Consider the following 24,305-nt stretch of genomic DNA (forward strand, 5'->3'; position numbering starts at 1 on the left):
GGTGGGTAGGATGGCCCTCCTTTTCACCCCATCACTTAGCGTGATGCTAGCCAGAGCGGATGTCTGCTAGCTGATGTAACAGAATTGGCAGTTAGTGTTTTGTGGATAGAGAAAGCTCAAGCTCACGTGACTGTGAGAAAGCTCAATGCAGCCTTCACCCTCCCAGCACTGGTAGCATTGTGTGATAGGGGAAGACCTAGCTAGTGGGTGGGAACTGGAAACAATGGAAATGATGGGGGACACCATTGATAAACTTGAAGTAGTGTGCTGTGAAGAAACACACTTTGCACACATTTACATTCTGGTAGTGGGCAACCCAGTCAAGGCAAGGGCGTCTTGTCACTGTTGCTGGAAGGAAAACGCAGAGCGTGCCCCAAAAGCTTGCAGACATGTATAGTATTTATGGGGCATGAAGTGATGGAACTGCTTTTGCAAAAAAAATAAAGGATAAAAGGTAAAGGATAAAGGTGCACGTATTCGTCACTGTACAGTGTGGACTATACAGCGAAATGTGTCCTCCGCATTTAACCCATCTGGTAGTGAACACACACTCACACACACACACATGTTAGGGGCAGTGAGTACACACACACACCCAGAGCGGTGGGCAGCCAACTCCAGCACCCGGGGAGCAGAGAGGGTAAAGGGCCTTGCTCAAGGGCCCAACAGTGGCAGCATGCCGAGCCCGGGAATCGAACCCACAACCCTGTTATCGATATCCCGGCGCTCTAACCGCTGAGCCACCACTGCCACCAATTCAAATGCTGTTGAATGTTGTATGACGCATCAACTCAAGAAATATTTTGGGTCATTTGGTCACATTCCAATCGGTACATGCATTTTCTAGCACTCTAGATACGTGCAACAGATAAATGGGTTACAGGTTTTGAAAAAAAACAAAAAACTCTGGTTTCTGTGCAGATTCATGCATCCCCCGATTTGTTTTCTGTCTGTTCTGCTTTGTGTATCCGCTACACATCTTAACCCCCAGACAGAGATCATGGGAAATCTCTCTTTCAGACAGTCCATGACACTGCAAGTGCACTGTCCATTTTGTTTACATCTCCAGCACGCACACAAATCAAATGAGAGGATGTTGATCCATTAATGTACGATTGAAAAAGCGCTCATTCCTGAATCCAGTGATGGCCTGAGCAGCAACACATTTAATGTGAAGGTTCATTTTTGTTTGCTAACTGGACTGTTACAAATAAACAGTGCTTAAGGTCTGGCATATGCACAGTATATAATGTGTGTACATGCAAGATGGCTGTTCCTTTAAATGCCAGCATAAACAGATGTGAACTTGTGCAGGTAGCCTTAAGACTTAGTATACCTATGCCATCCCATCATTGTCCCCCATTGTTATAGGACATATTCAAACTGACACTTCAGTACCCTTATCATCATTAGTAATGAGGTCTATTGAATCACAGAAATGGATGCATTGTCATATTTCCACTGTCTGGTGGCTCACCATCTAGATGAAAAAAAAAAAACAGGTGGAACAGCAGAGAATGGTCATCTCATAAATCCGTGCTATGAACGTCAGAGAGGAATCATGCATAACTACAAATAGACATAAATGAGCTAGCTTAGCTACATCATTGCATTTGTAAAAACATTGCACTCAAAGCAAATATAGACTAACATGATTAAATACCATCAACTGACTTAAAGGTACAATGCATTGCCGACACACATAGATTGCATACAATGAGCATTGCCAGCTAGCTCACACCTACATCTTAGACTTGGACATTTTTGACAACACAGGCTCTTTTCTCTCAGTCTTCAGCAGCATTTCAAAAACACACAAGAACCATGTAAAACGACCCTATAAATGATAAAACCAACTACAAAACAGCAAATGCAAGCACCTCACAAGGTTGCCTCAAATTCATCAAAGCAGCAAGTAACAGCCAAAAAAGACCTAAATACGGCACAGAGATTCCAGGAGTTTCAAGCTGCAGCTACATGCCTCTCCCAAAAAATATTTTCTATATTTTAATATTTTCAAACAAAGATTATCTCTTTCAAATTCCTCTGTATATAAGACAACCAGATAATTGCCGATCCAACAGAAAAGCAACAACCAGGCCTATCAACTCCCTCAGGTTTTGCCACTTTTGGAAATCCACAATGATGTTCACTCTGATCTCATGCTGGTAAAAAAAAACAGCTAGTTCAAACACTTTTATTGTGCTTCACTCAGAAACATGTCATGATACAGTTGTAAAAAGCGATATGAAATGAATATTATATTTCAGTAGGTTCTATATTCTTTTTAAAGCCTCCTGGCTTAAATCAATGTCATGCGAGAATTGGCATTCCTTGTTCTTGGGCTCCTCCAGTGTCTGGCGGTGGAATTTGTACAGAACTGTCACTGAAAGTGAAAGAAGCATGTGGACTGAGGCAGTAATCTTACAATAATATTACAGGAGTAATGGCTGGAAGGCTGGTAGTCCTAAGTTGTAGGACTGTGGTTGTCTATGTGTCTGTGTGTGAGGGTAGGAGGTGGTTAAATATCTCAAAAATCATGCTATGATTAATTAACATAAACACATATGCATTTACTGATTTACCAAAACTAATAAATAGCCTGAATGGCCTGTAGTAGCAATGGTAGCAGCACTTCTGTACCTATTACAGATCAGTGCAGCAACAATGATTTTGAAGTTGTTATTAAAAAGGTTAAAATGCTATATAGGCTAATGTCCCTTTAAACATCTGAAAAAGAAAGCTATAGTCCAGTATGGACACCTAAAACTGGCTTATAGCTTCCTCTTTTTGGCTTGTTCTACTTTCAAGTACTGCATGTGCTTTAGTTCACTCCCAGGAGCAAAATAAAACCATAAAGAGTGGGAATGTAGCACCTGCTAAGGGTGAGGCAGGTTAAGTGCTGATAATGTCTGTGCACCTCTCACCGAATTAAGATTAAATCAACTCTCCATAAACAGAAGAAAAGTATTGATTTAAAAAGATTCCTTTTGACAAATGACTGTACAGTCACACACACGCTAATCACTTTTCCATTACTTCCATTACTACAATGCCTCATGTCTGCCCCAAATTGAGTTTTCAAATAATTGACAAAAATAAAAGGTGGTAATGCACTGTAGAGCTAATTAGCAGAAATGGCTTCATATAATATATTAATGTGTTTTGGTGTACGAAGCTGGTGCAGGGTGATGTGGTGTGAGCCGGTCTCCAAAACACTCTGCTCTAGAGTCTCCAGTGATGCAGAAAAGAGGCGTCTGGGGTCTTTTATTTGTTAATCTTTTATTTATCTAGGAAATGGCCTTCTCTGATACTAATGCAATCATGATAATGCGACCCTGAGTGGAGCCCGGCTCCACAGAGAGTTCACCACCATCAACTGTTCCTATCACCAGGCTGAATCTATGGTGGATGCTGCAGGCAGTAATAAAGTGGAATCTAATACAAGCCTCAAAGTGGGGTCATTCTGAACAGCACATGCCTTAAGTATCTTATGGACACAGCTGTTGAGCGTAGATCACTCTCATTATCTTTGCTGTATTGTACTGTAGAACAATCCTAACAGTGTTAACTTTGGGGTGTGTGTTAAACATGCAAACTACATCAGTGGCAATTGAGGCTATAATTGTAGAGTTTCAACACTGTCTGCCAAGACGATTCCTCATTCAGTGGTGCTAAGTTTAGATGTTGATACTTTAAGAACAAAAGCTTGGAGCATGCTAGCTGTCTTTTACGCTGTGAGAATAGTATATGGCCCAAAATAGCTTCTAATAAAACCTTTTTACAGTAACTTGCATTAAACGTTAAGGTTATTTCTATCCCTTATAAAGTGACCATATTTAAGATGCATGGTTTTAGAGCTGCATTATGACAGACATGATATGAAGAACAGTCTAGGAATGTGGAAAAGATGAGAAGCATTTTCTTGGCTGGGCTTTAAACGAAGAAAGATCTGTCAAGCAGGGATTGCATTACCTAGTATCCAGTATGAGGTTACTGTTTACATTTACACTGATTTATCTCACTAAGGATGAAGCGCAGACCCTGTACTAGGTACAGCTTGTCATGATTCAGAGGTACGGCACTTGTAACATCTGAGTGCCACACTACAGTCCAAATCCTCACTGGAAATATGATTTAGATTTGACATGTGGCCTCTGGGTTGGTGATTGAGTTTATGATGCAGTTTTGCTCTTTTTTTTCTTTTTTCCTTTCATCAGCGCACTTCCCCAGCAACTACAAAGTTACCCGTTGAAGGTTGGCCTCTTGCCTTATCATCATTGGTTGGGGAGGGCCAAGAGGGGAGCGTCAGCGTGTAAGAAACACAGACATTAACATTCGGAGACTGGGTGGCTTAGAAGAGCCTGGAGCAGAGGAACATCCGTCCCCTGAGCTCCAGAGACTTCGAAGGTCTCCAAAAATCATCAATCAACCGTACTGCTACTGGATAATATTGGCATTGAGGACATCTGGGTCCAGTGGTGATCCATTGGAGCAGGTCTGGTTGAAGCGATTTCCTCAGGAGCCTCCATCAGGAGAGACTAGGGGGCAGGTTTGGAACTTCAGGGATGTAGTGGTCAGTTGTGGTGCGCTGTTAGCCTTGTAGGAAGGTGAGCAGTGACCCATGTCCACAGTGTTGTCCCCTCAGCCAGTGAGCAGGCTGGCAGGCAGGGACACCATGCTGCTCTCCACTCTCCTTCTGCTGCTCTCGAACACTAGGGTAAGTCTGAAAACCCTCAATGCTCTGTGCAACAGTGTAGAACCTTTACCACCTGAGCTTCACAATGTTCAGTGTTCATTTAGAAGTGCTTGTACCGAAACATCTCAGAAATGGAGAAAACGTAGTGTAACAAGACTATTTCACTTCTGTTGAATTCTGTTCAATTTATTGTGAAGCAGAGCTGGTGTTTTCTTTTTTAAGTTGCAGGGCTTGTTAGAACAGTAACAGCATGCTTTTAATGGTATGCTTTTTTCAAGCAAGCTTCAGTAGGCGTTTAAGAAAGGTTAGAGACACTGGAATGATGTTTCCCTTGTGAAATTTAAATGAAATACACTCTCATCTGGGCACTACATAAACGTGTCAGTACGTTACTTATCTCTTTGCAGTGCTTTCAGTGAAGGTATAATTCTGATTTTATGTCCTCCCTAAAAGTCGTCTTTCACACACATGAATCATGTAAGATACAGAAAGACAGCACTGCATGGAAAAAAGCCCAGATGTGATAATCTTGTTTGATTTATGTCAAACACATATTGCAGGACTAATATACTTTTACAAGTTGTGGCATCCACATTAAAGTTTAATTGGCCTGAATGTAAATAGAGGGAATTCCTTATAAAACACAGTGCGCAGTGAAAAGGTAAGCAGAGGTAATGGGAAAAACCTGCTTAATTGTAACCCAGCAAATACAGTAGACATCTGTAGATATGACTTTTCAAAGACAAATTCCAGGTCTTTCCTGGGATTCAGTTGTATAATACAAAATGGTTCATGGACTTGGTCTGGCAAATATTTGGTGAATGGCTACTTTGTGAGCAAACGGTTGCTAGGTTGGAAGCTGGCAGCAAATGTTAGGCTTACTAATAGACACACTTTCTCAGACAATGTAATTCTTCAGTATTTAACACTGTTACACACGTTTTATATGTTAGCTCTTGTGATGATAGCTGAAAGAGACAACTTTGCACAAAATCCAGAGAAGAATTGGTTTGAATTTTAGAACAACAGCTTGATTCAGGTTTGAGTTGAGAATGCTTAGACGTATGTAGAAAACTGCTGGAAGTTAAAAAAGTATGGTACTTTTTCATTGCAGTTGACTTTGCATATGAGTGAATAAGTTGCAGAGCTTATGTAAAGTCTCAAGTCTCTTTAAATACTGCCATCTTGTGATGTAGTTAGATTAGTGTTGATGATCACAAAAAAAGTATTTTTGTGTATTTTAGTAACTTGATTAGTTGGGCCAGGCTTTGTGGATATACGATCCCTGACAGAATTTTTACTCCATGCCATAGATGAAGAACTTTTAGTTCCATGCCCATAATAGAGATACTTAAAATATAGAATAGAGAATAATAGAGATAAAAGAACCTCTATATCAGGGTGTCAGTAAGATTCTTCACAATCAATCTCTTTTACTCTAGAGATGAAAAAATCAGGTCCAGAAAGTAAAAAATCTGTTCCAGGATTTTGTTCCAAATGTCTGAGTAGAGTAAAATCTTTTCCTCTCATGGTTCTTCATGGAACCATGGCAGTGGTCAAAAGCTGATCTGTACCAAGAGCCCTTCGAGCTTCATGTATGGCTGGACTTGACCCACCAGCCTTTAAGAACCACGAGAGACAAGCATCCAGGCTTTTTTCTTTCCTGGCACCGAAGTGGTGGTACGAACTTCCCCTGGGTGTCCGAATGATAGAGTCCATTGCTGTCTTCAAACGCAGACTGAGGACCCACCTCTTCCGAGAGTACTTAGGCAAAGTGTAGTACAGAGTATTGTGGTCTCCATACTGAGCTTAGAGGTGTCTACTGGATCTTAGCCGACACAAACTAGCTAAGGGTATTTTCGAAGTAAACAATGCAGCGCTTTTGTAAGTCACCCTAGATAAGAGCATCTGTTAAAAGGCCTTCAATATAAATGTAAATGTAATGGAACCAAAAGTGGTTCTTCTATGGCATTTCTCAATGGTAAGCTCAGCTGCAGGCAGTTGGAACAAGATCCTGGGGTGAATTTTTACCTTCTGGACCTGAATGTCCCATCTTTATTTAACACGCATGGTTCTTGATTGCACCAAAAGTGGCATTACTCAAAGAACCCTTTGCAGCACCTTTATTTTTAAGAGTGAAGGTGAAGTGGATTATGCTTGTGTTTGAACTGTATCTTTAAAGGCCTCAGGTTCCTTGCTTGAAGATTTGATCTATAAACGTGCTGAGTATCGAGAAAACTGTACAAGAACCCTGGCAACCACCCTCCATACTATAACTGGTAAGTAAAACAAACATCAACTGAGTTCCAATACCCTTCATCCAGCATGTAATTACAGCAGGCTAGGACATTCACAGTACAACCTTCTTGTTTTTTAAAGGAATATACTGCAATGGGACATTGGACGTTTTCGCCTGTTGGCCACATTCATCTCCTGGGATCATATCGATTCCCTGCCCTCCATATTTACCATGGATCAAGGAAGGTACAATATCCTATCTACTCTCCTATGACGTATATCTCATATCCTTTCTATAAAAGAGATACAGCTCGGACAGCCCAAGCTCATTTCTGCTATAGTGGTTTGTTTTGTTTGTTTTCGAACCCTGTCCTTGTGGACACTGGAGAACACTCCTGTCTCGGCAGAGTGACTCATGACTGCTCTGCTGAAGATTTTGATAGGTTAAGATCAGTCATGCAACTACACAATGACCTCAGCCTGACGGTGATACATTGATATCATGATGCTTTTTCACTCAGTCAAAAAAGATGGGGTAGGCCTCCTGGCTTTGTTATTAGTACAATATATATATATATATATATATATATATATATATATATATATATATATATATATATACAGTCATGCCCGAAAGTATTCATACCCCTGGCAAAGTTTGACTTAAATTTACTTTTATTTAACCAGAAGTTATATTTTTGCCTTGAAACGACACAGGCATCTCCCAGGAGATAACACGATGATGTACAAGAGGCATCATTGTGGGAAAAAGTATTTCTCAGCTTTTATACACATTTGAACAAAAAGTGGCATGTCCAAAATTATTCATACCCTTTGAAAACTGTCACAGTATATGGGAAAATCCAAAGTTCTATACCATTCCAAATAGTCCAAGCTGTTTTAAAGCATCCTAATTACCCTGATTCATTGGGAACAGCTGTTTTAATCAACTCAACAGGAGAAAAACAGCAGCTCTCTGCAGTTGGTTTGTGGACAGTCATGGCTAAGACAAAGGAGCTCACTAAGGACCTGCGGCTGTGCATTGTGGCCGCTCACAAGTCAGGAAAGGGCTATAAAGCCATATCAAAATGTTTTTAAGTTCCAGTGGCTACAGTGCAAAGTATTATTAAAAAATACAAGAAGTTCCGCACTGTGGAAAATCTCAGAAGATGTGGTCGGAAGCCAAAAGTGACACCTGTGCTGGCCAGGAGAATAGTGAGAGAGGTGAAGAAAAATCCAAGGATCACCACCAAGGCCATCCTGGTGAATCTGGACTCTGCTGGTGGCAACATCTCAAGGCAGACAGTTCAACGGACACTGCACACTGCTGGGTTCCACGGACGCAGGCCAAGGAGGACACCACTTCTCCAGAAAAGGCACACAAAAGCCCGCTTGACCTTTGCAAATGCTCATCTGGACAAAGAAGAAGACTTCTGGTGTTCTGTTTTATGGTCAGATGAAACAAAAATTGAATTGTTTGGCCACAATGATGTGTGCACCATTTGGCGTGAAAAAGGAGAAGCCTTCAACCCTAAGAACACCATCCCCACTGTCAAACATGGTGGTGGGAACCTAATGTTTTGGGGGTGTTTTTCAGCCAATGGACCAGGGAACTTGATCGCAGTAAATGGCACCATGAAAAAAGAGCAATACATCAAGATTCTCAACAACAACAACATCAGGCAGTCTGCAGAGAAACTTGGCCTTGGGAACCGGTGGACATTTCAGCACGACAACGACCCAAAACACACAGCCAAAGTGGTGAAGAAATGGTTAGCAGACAAAAACATTAATGTTTTGCAGTGGCCCAGCCAGAGTCCTGACTTGAATCCAATTGAGAATCTGTGGAGGGAGCTAAAGATCAGGGTGATGGCAAGGAGACCCTCGAACCTCAAAGAGTTGGAGCTCATCACTAAAGATGAATGGGCAAAAATACCAGTGGAGACATGCAAAAAGCTGGTCAGCAATTACAGGAAGCGTTTGATTGCTGTAATAGCCAATAAAGGCTTTTCTATTAATTATTGAGAAGGGTATGAATAATTTTGGACATGCCACTTTTTGTTCAAATGTGTATAAAAGCTGAGAAATATTTTTTCCCACAATGATGCCTCTTGTACATCATCGTGTTATCTCCTGGGAGATGCCTGTGTCATTTCCAGGCAAAAATATAATTTCTGGTTAAATAAAAGTAAATTTAAGTCAAACTTTGACAGGGGTATGAATACTTTCGGGCATGACTGTATATATATATATATTGGACCTTTTCACCTTTTAATAAGTATTTTTGGCCACACTTTATTTTATTGGCCTCCATAGAATATCTAAGTTACATTTGGGATCATCACCTGTGACTAATAACGAACATCAATGTACTGACTTAAAAAAGGCATTAAAGGTTTATTTGCACAGAGAGCGGTTTATTTAAATTGTGCTCCATGTGTAATTCCATGCTTCTCTCGTTCAGGCTTTTCAGGAAATGTGTACAGGATCTGCACAATCAATGGGACCTGGAAAACAGAAGACAATTCCAGCACTGCGTGGCAAAACCAGTCAGAATGTGAAGACCCTAATTTTTTCCAAAATGAGGTAAACTTGGCTTCAGTACAAATTAAAGGCCAATTCTACCAATGCTTTCAAATTTCTGCCCTATACAGTCAATGGGTGTAAACAAGGTCTGAGTGGTTTGGTGTGAAATGGTTGATAGAAAAATGTACAGACTTCAGATTTGTTTATAGTGATGGTGATCGGATCTAGGGGTACCGAAAACAGACTGTTGTCTACAATGGAAATATAGCCATGTATTATTTGCTGTCCAAAACAACCAGACCAATAGTTTTGTGGTCAAATATAAAAAAGTGACGAAACACTACAACCACAACTTTAACTAAAACTTGTTTTTACTGTTTTTTTTAGTGTTTACTGTGTTCCTTTATTGCTCCGGCTACTTCAGAGTCAGGGGCTGTCTAAAAATGGCCAAAACGAATAAACTAGCTATTATTACTATTATTTGTTGTAGTATTAGTTGTAGTATATATGTCAGACAAATGCTGCTCGACACCATGCAATAATATTGGAAGCATCAGCATCAGATGTACTTAAGCTAATGATAATACTAACAGTAATAATAATAGAGCCATAGAACTGTCCAAGTATCGGGTTCAGACGGAGACGTTATAAAGGAGAAGACCATCCGACAGTTGGAATGGGAATGGAAGTTCTTGCAATGCTCAACATGGCATCTGTTTACAGATAAAGTCCCGCCCTTTAGGAAAAAGAGCGAATCAACTTGCTGGTTATGCCACTAGGCGGAGGAAGGTTTGAGGGTTAAAATGCTTCTCAACTAATCAGGTTGTGAGGTCGAAGCTAACTGCTGTAAAATTGTAACTGTAGCTTCCAGAGACATGAACTTTTCTGATGTCACCACCACTGTGAACAACTCTGACTCTATACGTTTCTCTAGAATAGTCCTTTTCAAACCAAGCCACCGTGAATGACTTTGCCCACATGTGAAATTCCATGGATTTCCCCTGTAAGGTTTGATCCACATGTCAGCCTGCGACACAGCTTACCTTGCTTGTTGTGTGATGCAGGAGGACGAGAGATTCTGGCAGTCAGTTTTGAGGATCTTCTCTCTTGTTGGATACTCACTGTCTATGGCCTCCCTCTCCCTGGCAGTGCTCATTATGGGCTTATTAAGGTGAGTTCCACAGGGTACTGTTCTGGGCCCAGTTCCATTTAACGTTGTAATGCCTGATGCTGATGCTGCTTTGCCAAAGTTTGTTTCTGAGTACATGCATGTGACTCAGCCTTGTTACCCATCAGCTAATAGTTTGTGACAGTATGATTAGATTTACCTTTATACCTTGACATTATTTCCAAGCAGCCTCTTCTGACATGATCTTGTTCACTCCTCCCATTGGTCAAATACTGTCGCCTGTATTCTGACCTACAATTTGTTCTTCTGGAGTCTGCTGCTGGCTCCAGTTATCTGATCTACCTATTATATTGATCACAGACAAAGACCATGTTTACCATATTCATCACAGATAAGACACACAATGGACAATCTGTTATTTTTAATTTTCAGGAAGCTTCACTGTACGAGGAACTACATCCACATGAACCTCTTTGTGTCATTCATGTTTAGAGCGATGGCAGTCATTACCAAAGAAATCGTATTATACATCATGTACTCCAACCTGCCCAAGGATGAAAACGGATGGAACAGCTACTCGGATTCAACAGTACTGCATATTTAATGCATTCTTATGTTGTTATTTATATTGTTAACTGAGGCTGTTAACTAATCACTACACACTTGACTGTACTGGGGAATAACACATTCTAGGAATAAGCTCAAACTGGATGTTAACATGCTCTATTTAAAGACTGTACATGTACATGCAAATCTAGAATCATTTAATAATCTTTATTTTTAAGAGCATGCAATTTACAAAATAACCAAATGTCAACACACTAAACTCACAGTGAACAAAATTTCGACCTTCCAGATAGCAGTGATCTGCAAGGCCTCCAAGGTATTAATGCAGTATTTTGTGGGGTGCAATTACTTCTGGCTCCTGGTGGAGGCAGTATTTCTCCACACGCTGCTCTTCACTGCCGTGCTGACCAAACGGAGGCTACTGAAGAGATACATGCTGGTAGGATGGGGTAGGCCTGGCTTTTATTAGTATAATATGTATACTAAAGAGATACATACTGGTAGGATGGGGTAGGCCTGGCTTTGTTAATAATATATATATATATATAGTATAAGTAGTATAATATAAGTATTTTCAGTCCCGCTTTATTTTATTGGCCTACTACAGATGCCTAATTCATTAAAACACTATATTGACAAAAGTATTGGGACATTGTTTCTTATAACATCAAGGGTATTGCTAAAATAAGCGTTTCTCCAGTCTTTCTGCTAGATTTTGGAGTTTTAGTGAGGTCAGGGTAATGAATGATAACCACCCGAAAAGTATAGGAGGGGGCACCATCATTTCAGAGAACACAGCTCCGCTGCTCCATAGATCAATGCTGAGGGCTTCATACCCCTCTAACCCTGGCCTGGCTTTAGGCATGGTGCCAATAAGTTCATGTCTGTCATCTGCTTCTGAGAGTCCTATTCTATTGGCAATACTTCTCTACAAGGATCAGACAAGCAGTGTGTGTGTGCGTGTGAGTGTGCACGCACATTTGCACATCTGTGTCAGCAATGGGTGCAACTTAAAGTAGCCGAATGAGTTTATTAGAAGGAGTGTCCACAAACATTTGGACGTATAGTGTATCTGCTGAAATTCAGTTGATTATCCACAGTGTTAGGGCTAGGGTTATGTTAAGGAGTAAACATAAGTTTTTATTTATGGTCAGGATGAGGTTTGGGTTTAGGGTTAGATGTAATATGATTTAAAACATGCAACTTAATGTTTACAGGAAATGAGTTAGTAGTAGAAAATATCTACAGGGTACACCGTATTTCTTCTTACTTTTTTTTTATTAATTCTGTGTTTTCTTTGTTTTCATTCAGGGACACCGTTTTTGTTTGTGGTCCCATGGACAGTGTTTAAAATTCTATATGAAAACAAAGGGTACGTTTACAGCAATGTTTTCTCCATTAGTCTGTTCAGATACAACAAAATTATCATGTCTATAGTAAATTACAGAGTTATAATAAATAGAAAAAACTATTAAAACCTTCTGAATTATGTTGCTTCAAAGGTTTGTTTGTCATATATACATTTCAATACTGACTGTTTGTTTCCTTTTTTCTAACAGCTGCTGGTTCATCACCAACAGGTGGATCTGGTGGATTATTAGAGCTCCAATTACACTCTCAGTCCTGGTGAGTGTTGCACATTGCATAGCATCAATAGCAGTGGTTATCTTTTCTTGATGTGTTCTGTGTAGCGGGATAATGAATATAAATGCATATAAATACTGTTAAAGGTAACAGTAACTTCTTGATATGGTGATTAGAAGAATGCTAGTCCCTGAAGTCTTGAACCTCATTGAGAGTCCTTGGCAGCAGCTTAAACAGGATGTTCAGGCTTGTCAAGTGAGGACACTGAATTAATTTAATAAAATGTCATAATAAAAATGTCATTTTTTAGCTTTAGGTACTTTACATGCTTCTAAATTAAGCTAAGCAAGTAAAGTGAACCTAAACAGCTAAGTATTTCAAACAGTTTGGACTGAGCTGATAATCCGTAAGTTATTTTTCTACTTCTGTAAATCAACTTAAAGAAAACCCTGATGCCCTACAAATGAAGCTAAGCTTTGTTCAATACATTTAAGTTATGGCGCTAACATGCTAAGTGGGAACAAGGCCAAGTGTTTACTGGACTTCAGTACTTGCAATAAACATTTACAGGGAAATAGAAAGTAATTACTTTAAGTTTATAAACTGTTTTTTGAGTTTTCTCATGTTCAGAGTGACAAATATGAAAAAATAAAGTACAAATGCTTTTTCACATTTTCCAGTAGTGTTGTATTTTACAGTAGCAGAGCGATTTATGAGGCTTCAGTATTGTTTAGCGAGTCAGTGGGCATGTGAAGTCAGAACATGATGATTATCACAGCATGATGTGGATTTCATGGCAGTTTTGGCAGCACTGTGCCATCATGTGTTTCGAGCTAGTCACAAGTTGTCACAAGAGTGAGCCGTTTACATGCGGCACTTTCTGAGAAACGCTCTAATCACAGTTTACTTCATCAGTCTTTTCAAGTACATTGGGGCCAAAAAGTGTTTAGTCAGCCACTGATTGTGCAAGTTCTCCTACTTAGAAAGAGGAGAGAGGTCTGTAATTTTCATCATAGGTACACTTCAACTATGAGAGACAAAATGAGGGGAAAAAATCCAGGAAATCACAATTGTCGGATTTCGAAATAATTTATTTGTAAATTGTGGTGTAAAATAATTATTTGGTCAATAACAGAAGTTCAGCTCAATACTTTGTAACATAACCTTTGTTGGCGATGACAGAGGTCATACGTTTCCTGTAAGTCTTCACCAGGTTTGCACACACTGTATCTGGTATTTTGGCCCATTCCTCCATGCAGATCTCCTCTAGAGTTTTGGGGCTGTCGCTGGGCAACACAGACTTTCAACTCCCTCCACAAATTTTCTATGGGGCTGAAGTCTGGAGACTGGCTAGGCCACTCCAGGACCTTAAAATGCTTTTTACGGAGCCACTCCTTTGTTGCCCGAGCAGTGTGTTTGGGATCATTGTAATGCTGGAAGACCCAGCCACGTTCCATCTTCAATGCTCTCACTGATGGAAGGAGGTTTTGGCTTAAAATCTCACAATACATGACCCTGTTTATTCTTCCCTTAACACGGATCAGTCGTCCTGTCCCCTTTGCAGAAAAACAGCCCCAAAGCGTGATGTTTCCACCACCATGCTTTACAGTACGTATGGTGTTCTCGGGATGCAACTCAGCATTCTTCTTCCTCCAAACACGACGAGTTTTTACCAAAAAGTTCTATTTTGGTTTCATCTGACCATAAGACATTCTCCCAATCCTCTTCTGGAGCATCCATTGGACACCATGGTTAAGTTTGGAGTCTGACTGTTTGAGGCTGTGGACAGGTGTCTTTTATACAGATAACAAGGTCAAACAAGTACCATTAATACAGGTAACGAGTGGAGGACAGAAGAGCTTCTTAAAGAAGAAGTTACAGGTCTCTGAGAGCCAAAAATCTTGCTTGTTTGTGGGTGACCGAATACTTCTTTTCCACCATAATTTACAAATGAATTCTTTAAAACTCCTACAATGTGATTTTCTGAATTAGGAGAACTTGCACAATCTGTGGCTGACTAGATACTTTTTGGCCCCACTATAGTAGTAGACACACAAGACTGCCAAGTACAGTTGAGGTAGACAGCAGATGGGTCATGTGGTTGGTCTTCAACTGCTTCTCCTTTCCCTTTTTGTTTGTCAGGTTATTTTCTGTATATTTCTCAAAATCATAAAACTTCTACTGTCGAAGTTAAAAGCTGACCAAGTCAAGTTTACGGACTACAGATACAGGTATGACATCTGCCCCGTATAGAAAAACGATATGTTTAAAATACATACGTTTACATCTTAAAATACATATTTATAATATTCTAAGATTAGTTTAAATATAAATACAATATTCATATATAAATACATTTATTAGCTTATAAATTTTGATTTCTCACTAAATTTGTTAAAAAACAACAAAAATTGACAATGACGATATGTGGAATAACTGGGCTGTGTATATCTCATTTAAATAATCTACATGATATAAGAAATGATGGGTCAACAGACAAAGCCCTGAAATCTGAAACATGTCTATGTAGATTTCTTAACAAAAATATACATTTATACAAATATTCATTTGCATATTTTTTTTCTTTCCCAGTGGTACTGTAGTTACACATTCCATATAACTTCATAGAACTGCTTTCCTTTCATCCTTGCAGTTTAGCCAGAGCAACACTGGTGCTAATCCCACTGCTCGGGATTCATGAGATTGTGTTCACGATAATTGTAGATGAAACTATTGAAGGGCATCACCGCTATGTCCGGAACTTCATCCATCTAACACTGAGCTCCTTCCAGGTAATATGACCTTACTCTGCTTATGATCTTTGCCAGCTCATGCCATCAAACTTGAGGAATTAGACTAATAGTGTTTTTGTAACATTAGGGCTTTCTGGTTGCCACCTTGTACTGCTTTGCCAATGGAGAGGTAAGTAACTAGAACATATTTTAGCATATGTGCTGCTGTAGCAATGGGACAACTTTATTATTATTATTTTTAATGTAACCAGTATATACTCAGTGGCTCCATTTTGCTGGAGTATAGTCAAAGATGTGGTTCTTTAGATAATGCACTATTCATGTGGGCAATCCTTTAGTTCATTAATGGTCAGTTTCCGACTACATAACCACTCTTTCCTTAAATTTAACATATATAGTGGCTGTATAGGGTATCAGTGTTAATAACAATAACAAACTTTTACATTTGCTGTGAAAGTGCCGTTAAACAGGATGCGTAGTCCTTAGGATAAATTGTCAACTCCTATTATAATCATGTACAAATACATTCAAAATACACTCTGCAAAGGTGTTGCAGAAACAAATTCCCTCGTTGAAAGTTCCTGCACTGTAATTTAAGGTCTCATGCAGGTGTCAGGTCCCACCCACGCATATCTGAATATGGCTGAAATTGGTTGAGCATTTCTGAAGACCTCAAAAACATCCCAAAAAAACATTCAGTTGTCAGCCCAGCAGGGCCTGTTTACACCTCTCAAAATTTTATGTAAAAATCAAGAGACACCGCAATGGCCAAAACAGACCTAAATACAGTGCAAAGCTGGAGCTAAGCTAAAAACAGATTTTCTTACAGTGTTTAACTCACTATAAAAACAAATTTGAGACAACTTAAAGCACAAATAAAGTAATTAAATATAAGTTATTTGAAAATGACATTTTAAGACCATTTAAGAAAATTCATAAAATGTAAATATTTTCATTAAATAGTTTGCAATACTGTAACCTAAAATCTGCCAATAATACTGAAAGTATAAACCTGTAGTAATGCAGGAGTGAACATGAGGGATATATCCAGTTTTATGTACAACATACTTAATACTTAATTTGGGTAAAAAGAAAGTGTGTGATAACTGTACAGGTCTACATAACTCTGAAAACCCCAATTTGTACAAGAATCACTTCTGATGAGACAAAGAAGGGCATTGTGTTCTGTCACAGTGTAATGAAAGAGTAAACTCAAGTTGACATTGTGATTTCAGCATTTTCAGAGCTGCAGAACTGCATTTTCTGCATCATCCACACGAAAACACTTCTCAAAAAAAAACATCCATCCTGACGAGCATTTTCAAAAAACCTGTGCCTATGTGCTCTGCAAAAAGCAGAGAAAATGTGTGGACATTTCCTCAGTCTTGAGATGTGTTGACGTTTGACCACTTCCTGTATAAGTATAGTTAAATTAAAGTATATATGTATTAAAGTATATGTATGAAAGGGGCTTGAGGAACTTGGAACTTGCATTCAGGCCATTCGTACAGAAACTTATAGCATGGGTTATTTGAAGCTCTTGTCCTTGATACCTGGGTGCTCATATGGTAATAACACTTGAATTTTACTGATAACCCTGGTTTATGAGATATCTGGTGACGATACATCTCCAGGTCCAAACAGAGCTGAAGAACAGGTGGCAGATGTTTCTCTTTGCCAACCACTTTGAGGTGCACAACTGCTTCACCAGTATGCACCCTAAATACCTATGGAAGAAATCACAGAAGGAACCAAGGCACCCCATGGACCACAGCGACTCGTACGAGGAGGGAAGTCACATACCCACGCAGGCCCAGCTGACCCAGGTGACCGTCCTGTCAGCGACAGAGGACGTGTCCTGTGCACGCTGCACTGGACTGGAGTTCTACACCAGGAAGAGCCTGTCCAGCAGCGATGGAGAAATGACTTTGGGCGAAACCATGGAGGAGATTCTGGAGGAGAGTGGATTTTAAAGTTCTCCTATTGACTGATAGATTGCTCATGGCAGACTTTTGTATAAATTTGTACTTTCAGATGTATATATTTGTGTCTGTTTGTCAGTAGCAGGTCTTTTATTGCTACTTTGATACCTGTGTACTCTGTGTATGACGATGTTTAGAAGAAGAGCAGGTTGATTTCAGCTGGTAAGTACCTCTTCTGGACTTACTGTGAGCATTCTGCAAAAAGGCCAGTATATTCAGTAATGACTGAAGTATGTATTAATGAAATGTGAAACAGTTATTACATCTTACTTCATAGTCCTTTATCCACACGAATAGTACATTATATTTATTTCATATTACAAAACAAAGGACATGGGATTTAAGGGAAATGTAACACCAAACTACAGCTGATCAGCATACTGATTTACAACCAACTGCAAAGATGTTATTAGGTGGAAACTGTGAATATGCATCTTCTAAGGGTGGTTACTTGTAATGGACAGTTTGAGCCTGTTTACACCTAGCATTAACATGTGCTCACAGATTTTACTTGTCTGCATGAAACGACAGGTGTGAAGACCCCCAGGATGCATTGTGGTCCGATTACAATCAGATCGCTCAAACCACATTTGGAGGTGGACAGTCTGTGATCAGATTCTTATTCTTTTAATTTTCCAATTTTTAAAATGTTGGATTTTTCCTCCCTTTTCTCCCAATTTGGTACTGCCTGTTAACCCATTCATTCATAGCTCCCCATAGCACTAGCAATGCTCCTGACACTAGTAGAGTAATATACAGATACATGCAAAGCCAGTCAAACTGCCCCCAAAGCGACATCGCTCGGAGGACAGCGCTGGTTCTCCAGCTCTGCCACACCAGCTAAAAGACGTCTGTACTGGCCAGCACTGCTTAAGAGTGATGAGGGGAGAGAGCACCTGGACAAAGCATGGCCAATTGTGCTCTCTCAGACTCCGGCTGCTGATGGACCGGATACAGTGAGTTAATCCCAGTAATAATTACTGTGGATCTTGACTTCTCACTCTCTCTTGTTTGTGTGCTTATTTACCGGTAGATGAGAGCAGTATTACATTGTTCGTTCCCTCACAGTTCTGATTGAGCTGTTACGGGAATGTGAGAACCACCACCGTTACTCTAAACTGTTTACGATCTCCTGGAGCAGCTTCTGCTGATTAGAAACCATTGTTTACAGGAAGTAACCAGAAAATAGGTTGATGTTGATGAGTTTTTTCCAAATGAAAGAAAAGTCGGATGCCATCTGGTCGAACTGAACATGCATTTTAATGATTAGTGTAAACAGGGATCCGTGCAAAGAAGATCTGTACACAAAATGGATGTTAATGCCAGGTATAAACAGGCCATTTATCGTGGACATTATTTTGTGGACACACAGTAATCTCTCATGATTGAGCCACTTTCAGTGATCTTTGTACAGTGCAATTATTATACATTAGGTCCAACCCTTAATGTACCTAGCTAGCATTTTTAACATTGTGTTTGTTATTATAAATGTTATAAAGTCTGAAAGTAATTCGGACAGATACAGTAAATGTGATTTCATTCCATTGTATGTTCAGTTCAGCCAAGAATAGCCTGAAAATCCAGACATGCTTAAACTGAGACTGAACTTAAAAGAAAAGTAAGGCAAGGTTATAAGTAGGAACTGCTATTGCTTCTTCTCTTTCAGCCTGTCCTGGACCTTCTGGGGTTCATCAAACTGGATCAGTCTGAGAATGTTCTTATTGTCCATCACTCCCTGGATGAACTCTCCTTCCATTATTTTATCTGAGGGGAGAAACAAATTCGAATTTCAGGGCTACTGGCTTCTCAAATACTTAACTAATAGTTACCAAGGCCCTTTTTAAACACCATCCCTTGTTCCCAGCATCCCACAACTGGTGAACCATATGAATTCAACTACAGTTAAATTAGAGACGTGAGGCCCCATTCACACAAACTGTAATCTTACCGTTCTCTTTTTTCCCAAAATAGTCCCAGATTTTTTCTGTTCTTTTCTCAGGTGTGTTTTCATCATCTGGGAGGTTCTTCTGGTCCTCTCTGGAGATCATGTTAAATATTGACTGGAAAATGAAATGGATAAAGTAGCATAAACAGAACTGTAGCATATCAAGAATGCCCTTCCAATACTGTGTGCCAACACGCTCAGACAGTGCAAAAGAAATTACCTTGACAATTTCATGGATCTCATTTTTGGTGATTGTCCCGTTCTTGTCCACGTCATACAACGCAAAGGCCCACTCCAGCTTTTGGAAGGTCTGCCCAGAGGAAGTGAGATGCAGTGCCACAATGTACTCTTTAAAGTCGAGCGTGCCGTCACTGTTTGCGTCAAAGCTTCGGAACACGTGCTGGGCGTAGGCCTTTGGGTCGGCATCTGGAAAGAAGCTGGCGTATATGCTCTCAAACTGCTCTCTGCTGATCTGGCCACTGGGGCACTCTTTCATGAAGGTCTGGTACCAGGCAAAAAGCTGCTCATCGGTGTACCTCGTGTTGGACTTCAGCTCCTCCAGCAAGTCTTTGGAGAGAGAAACACTTTGACTGTTGCCCATCCTTCCCTCAAATGCCGAGGCTAAAACACTCCAACATGAGCTGGCCTGCTATTTAAACCCAAATTGTATTGCTTTAGATTACAAGGGATGATCGCAGGGTTTTGGACTCTATTTTGATTGGTTGGAGAGGCACTATTGGATACTCTGTGGAAGCTGTCTACATAAGGAGCTATCCATGAAAGACAGGCTTAGCTAACAGCAGGGGACCTCTTGATCTTGTTAATACCACCTGATTAAATTACCATATGGTTACAGATCCGCACTGTACTCCACCAATAAAATACAAACCTATGCAGTTTAATGTGTTCTATGGTTTCCAAGACTGAACAACCAACAATCTTGTTGTTATATTCATATAAAATGTTAGTTACTACAAATCTGGAGAGAATCAATATGCATAATGGGGTTGCTTGAAGTCCATATACACCAGTACAATGTAGGACATTGAACTTAGGTGGAAAAATATAAAGGATTCAAATGACTTACAATAAGATATCTTCATCTTTAGCTTAACCCTCAGAGACCCTACACAGCAAATTTGCCAGGGTTCAATTAACAATGATAGTGCTGTGTTAAACTTTAACACTTACAGTGTTAATTTAATGCTGTGTATGTTGAGGAATTTCAGCAATGGTTCACAGCACTAAATGACACTAAAACTACATCTCCCATTGGGCCGCACTCTAATCCGTAATCTAGCAATCTAGCATATGTGGTGAAAAATATATATTTATTGGATTTTTTTAAAGTAAAAAAAAACTAATACAGGGCAATAATGAATGAATATTGAGAATAAAGACGATGGATAAAGAGGATGAAAATAAAGAAATATATTAAAAAATAAAAAAGGCTAATAAGAAATAATATGAGGCACTTATGTAATATTTAAAGCCACAATAGCAATTCCACTTTTCCCCCAAAACCCACAACAACAAAAAAATAAATGTTGTCATATTTGGCTTCTTAAATTTAAAAAAATATATATATTTAAAAAAAAATAATTAAATATCTCAACAAAATCAGTGCTTTAGTTTCAGAGGTTAAAAGCACTCCCTTCTTTTGCCTCTCGATGCTGAATCGACTGCGTGTTGAGAGAGAAGGAGACTTTTGTTTTGGAGACACGTGAATGTTAATGTCCTTGTTGATTCTGCTCGCTGGAATCGATTAAAAAGATTTGCTCTGGGTTTCTCTCCTCACTTCCCTCCACCCACAACTAACACACAACCCCCATAATAGTCCAATCAAAACCGAGCTGTAGACCGAAACATCGGAATAGCTCAGTCTGATCTTAAACTGCAGCTCATTTTGGAGGGGGTTCACACTGTGAGCTCTGGAGGATCAGCAATGGAGAAAAACAACAGAGACAGCTCAGCGGAGCGCGTGGGCTTCATCACACGAGTACAAAGCTTCAGCGCCTGTCATCGACTCCACAGGTAAATCACCAACCAGCGACCACTCCACCCACACCTCATCCGTCTTTACGCTTTAACAGTTCTGCACGGGCTGATTATAAACAGTCAGTCTACTCCAGTTTATGCTTATATCAGCTAGCTAAGGCTGGCGTTTTTACATGAAACCATTCAAGCAGTTTCGGTTTCAGGCATTTCCCATTCTCACACCTTCTCGTGATGGGTCGTATACGATCACCCTCTGTCATCTAATCCAAGACTAGATGGAGGTTGTATATTATATATATATGTATATATATCATATTTTATATTATACTTGCGCAGTTGTTTAAAAAGACACACACACACACACACACACACACATCTTTAAGTCAGTCCACTCAATACGCGGAAGAGAAAACCTGTTGCTCTTCCCGACTCCAATTGCATTATGGGAATTGTAGTTCGTAGCCTGTTTCAGTCCACCTGTGTATTTTAAACGTCTGCTAATGCAGCAAAAACATTTGTTTCATTAGCAAATCCTTAACTGATGAAGAGAATAAGAGGATCTTTGGAAAGTGTAACCACCCTAATGGCCATGGCCACAACTACAAAGGTGGGATATTAGATCTCATGTATTGTACACCAACTTACTTAAAAAATAAACAAATAAATAATAAAAATTGTATTATATATGTATTATTATTAGCATTACACTTATTTATTATTGATAGCATCTGCTTGATGTTTGTTGTTTACATTTTCAGTTGAAGTGACAGTGCGAGGAAAGGTAAGTATGTTTTACTGACCACAAATCAGAAGTGCTGCTGGGCAGTGATGCTCAGTGATGCGGGGTATGAACCAACAGTGTTCATCAGTGCATATAATGGTGTCAGAAATAAGAAAGCACTTGAAAGTTTGCACACCTTTAATAAGCCATAGAGAGTTCCAGTAAGTAGTAATAAATAAGGATAACAGCTGGAAACCCCAAAAAACAAAAAAATACCCATTGATGTTTATGAATCCCAAAGGCTGTAAATAAGTGTAATTGACAGCCTGAGTGATTATGCAAAACCTCCCAAAACATTAACACCAAATAACAGCACTTAACACTAAATAACAACGCTTAACAAAACTACTACTGAAGTCTGAATCAGAAGTGCCACAAAAAATGCAAACATGAATAAATGAAAAATGGTGTTTGTGTTGAAATATGTATGTGTATATGTTGGAGGCACTACTGTATAATACACAGGGGAAATGAGATGTTTATAAACTTAAGCTACATGGATTGCACAGCTGTGATTTTTGCCTGCATAGATTGACAGAAACACAGGAATGGTGATGAACCTGACTGATCTAAAACAGTACATAGAGGTAAGGGCTTTGTCCGACCCGGGTTCAAATAAGTAAAATGATGAATGCATTTAAAAGCATAAATGCCTTTTATTACAAACTCTTACACTGTAGTCTGTTTAGCTATTGAATAATAAGCCATAGGATACATGTATAATAAGCTTGGTATTTTACATCAGGAGGCTGTCATGAAACCTCTGGACCACAAAAACCTGGACCTGGATGTACCATTTTTTGCTAATGTGGTCAGGTATGAAGAGCATTAGAACACCCTAGTGCCTCTGTTGTGTCGTACATGCAAACTGTTTGCCTAACAACCCCTGTATTCTTTGTGCAGCACGACTGAAAACCTGGCTGTGTATATTTGGGACAACATGACCAAGCTTCTCCCGCCTAACATGCTCTACGAAATCAAAGTGCACGAGACGGATAATAATATAGTTATATACAGAGGGGAGTAGACCAGCAGTATGCTTTCCAGATGCCTAGCTACAGGCTGCAGAGTGCAGGTCAGTAGGGGCAAGCTGTAAATCTCAGCCCTTATATAGATTGTATTAGATTAGAGTGAGAGTATCACCTGCTGTGGCCTACACCCCTCAGGCTCCACAGTAGTGGATTAGCCTAAGGCACTAAGCATTTGGCTCAGCCAATGGCCATGTGAGATTGATCCTATTAAACACAGAGCTTACAGCATACAAAAATCTTTTTCCAAATTAATTAACAGTCTCCACCTCCTTTTTCCTTCTCTTTTTTGTGTACGACCACATTTATTTGGCCATTGGTGTACATGAAATTAAAGTGCAATGTGGATCTTATGTATTTAAGGCAACTGTCATGTTTATGTCTTAATAAAGTGTGAACTGATCGAATAGATCAGGGTGGAGGGGGGAAAAATTCTTTCCACACAATGTGAAATTCTCACTACTACCACTAGGAGGCACTACCAGAGTTTGGTTTGGAAACCAGCAACAGATTCATTTGTTTCTTTGTGGTCTGTGGTTTTGGCTGTACAAATAAAACTCAGTGAATCTCTATATGTGGACGAAATCTGTTCATGTCTCTTTTTTTTGACCAAATTTTCTCAAACATTCTTAAACTGTTTGAACTTTTAAATGTTCTCCTCTTGTACTAATGTAATATTGTGCTGTACATGCTCTTATAATTACATTCAGAAGTAAAGTGAAGTCGCATTACCAACGAGCTCCTGTTGATTTACAGCAGTGTCTGGTTTGCACTGGAGTTTTGAGGAAATTCTTGAATGTAGACAAGAAATAACAAATCTTCAGTGATATATGAAGCACATGTATTCATATTATCAGTGGTGAGAGAGTAAATCTAGCTGTCCCTGAAGCACTTATTAAATCACTGGGAACCAAGCTTCAAATCAGAAATGACAGCCTAGCAATTTATAAGGCCCTTAAATAATTGATGCTGGGCTCCGACTCATCCTTATATCTACTGGTGGACTTGGATATGAACAGCATATTGCTGGGTTTCAGAATGGGAAAATCTATGCTTCACATCTCTCATATTATGT

General features: G+C 39.6%; 3 protein-coding genes across 3 annotated transcripts; 2 read left to right on the forward strand and 1 right to left on the reverse strand.

The window, feature by feature from the left end:
• Positions 1 to 4,624: 4,624 nt before the first annotated feature.
• On the forward strand, positions 4,625 to 19,174 carry glp2r (glucagon-like peptide 2 receptor). The gene is made up of 13 exons (XM_072667688.1): positions 4,625 to 4,720; positions 6,882 to 6,978; positions 7,079 to 7,183; positions 9,402 to 9,523; positions 10,528 to 10,634; positions 11,025 to 11,181; positions 11,449 to 11,608; positions 12,471 to 12,531; positions 12,719 to 12,785; positions 14,886 to 14,974; positions 15,397 to 15,535; positions 15,624 to 15,665; positions 17,131 to 19,174. Exons 1-13 carry the CDS (start codon positions 4,625 to 4,627, stop codon positions 17,467 to 17,469), a joined length of 1,581 nt encoding a protein of 526 aa, XP_072523789.1. The 3' UTR covers positions 17,470 to 19,174.
• Positions 18,342 to 20,538, reverse strand: rcvrnb (recoverin b). Its single transcript, XM_072667689.1, has 3 exons — positions 19,644 to 20,538; positions 19,427 to 19,538; positions 18,342 to 19,242 (listed from the first exon to the last, which is right to left on the reverse strand). Exons 1-3 carry the CDS (start codon positions 20,022 to 20,024, stop codon positions 19,124 to 19,126), a joined length of 612 nt encoding a protein of 203 aa, XP_072523790.1. The 5' UTR covers positions 20,025 to 20,538; the 3' UTR covers positions 18,342 to 19,123.
• Positions 20,539 to 21,176: 638 nt separating this feature from the next.
• Positions 21,177 to 23,815, forward strand: pts (6-pyruvoyltetrahydropterin synthase). The gene is made up of 6 exons (XM_072667135.1): positions 21,177 to 21,457; positions 21,949 to 22,028; positions 22,180 to 22,202; positions 22,733 to 22,789; positions 22,948 to 23,018; positions 23,106 to 23,815. The coding sequence occupies exons 1-6, from the start codon at positions 21,369 to 21,371 to the stop codon at positions 23,227 to 23,229; spliced, it is 444 nt and encodes a 147-aa protein (XP_072523236.1). The 5' UTR covers positions 21,177 to 21,368; the 3' UTR covers positions 23,230 to 23,815.
• The last annotated feature ends 490 nt before the right edge of the window (positions 23,816 to 24,305 follow it).

Source organism: Salminus brasiliensis, chromosome 22, assembly GCF_030463535.1.
Source record: "Salminus brasiliensis chromosome 22, fSalBra1.hap2, whole genome shotgun sequence".
Classification (NCBI taxonomy): Eukaryota; Metazoa; Chordata; class Actinopteri; order Characiformes; family Bryconidae; genus Salminus; species Salminus brasiliensis.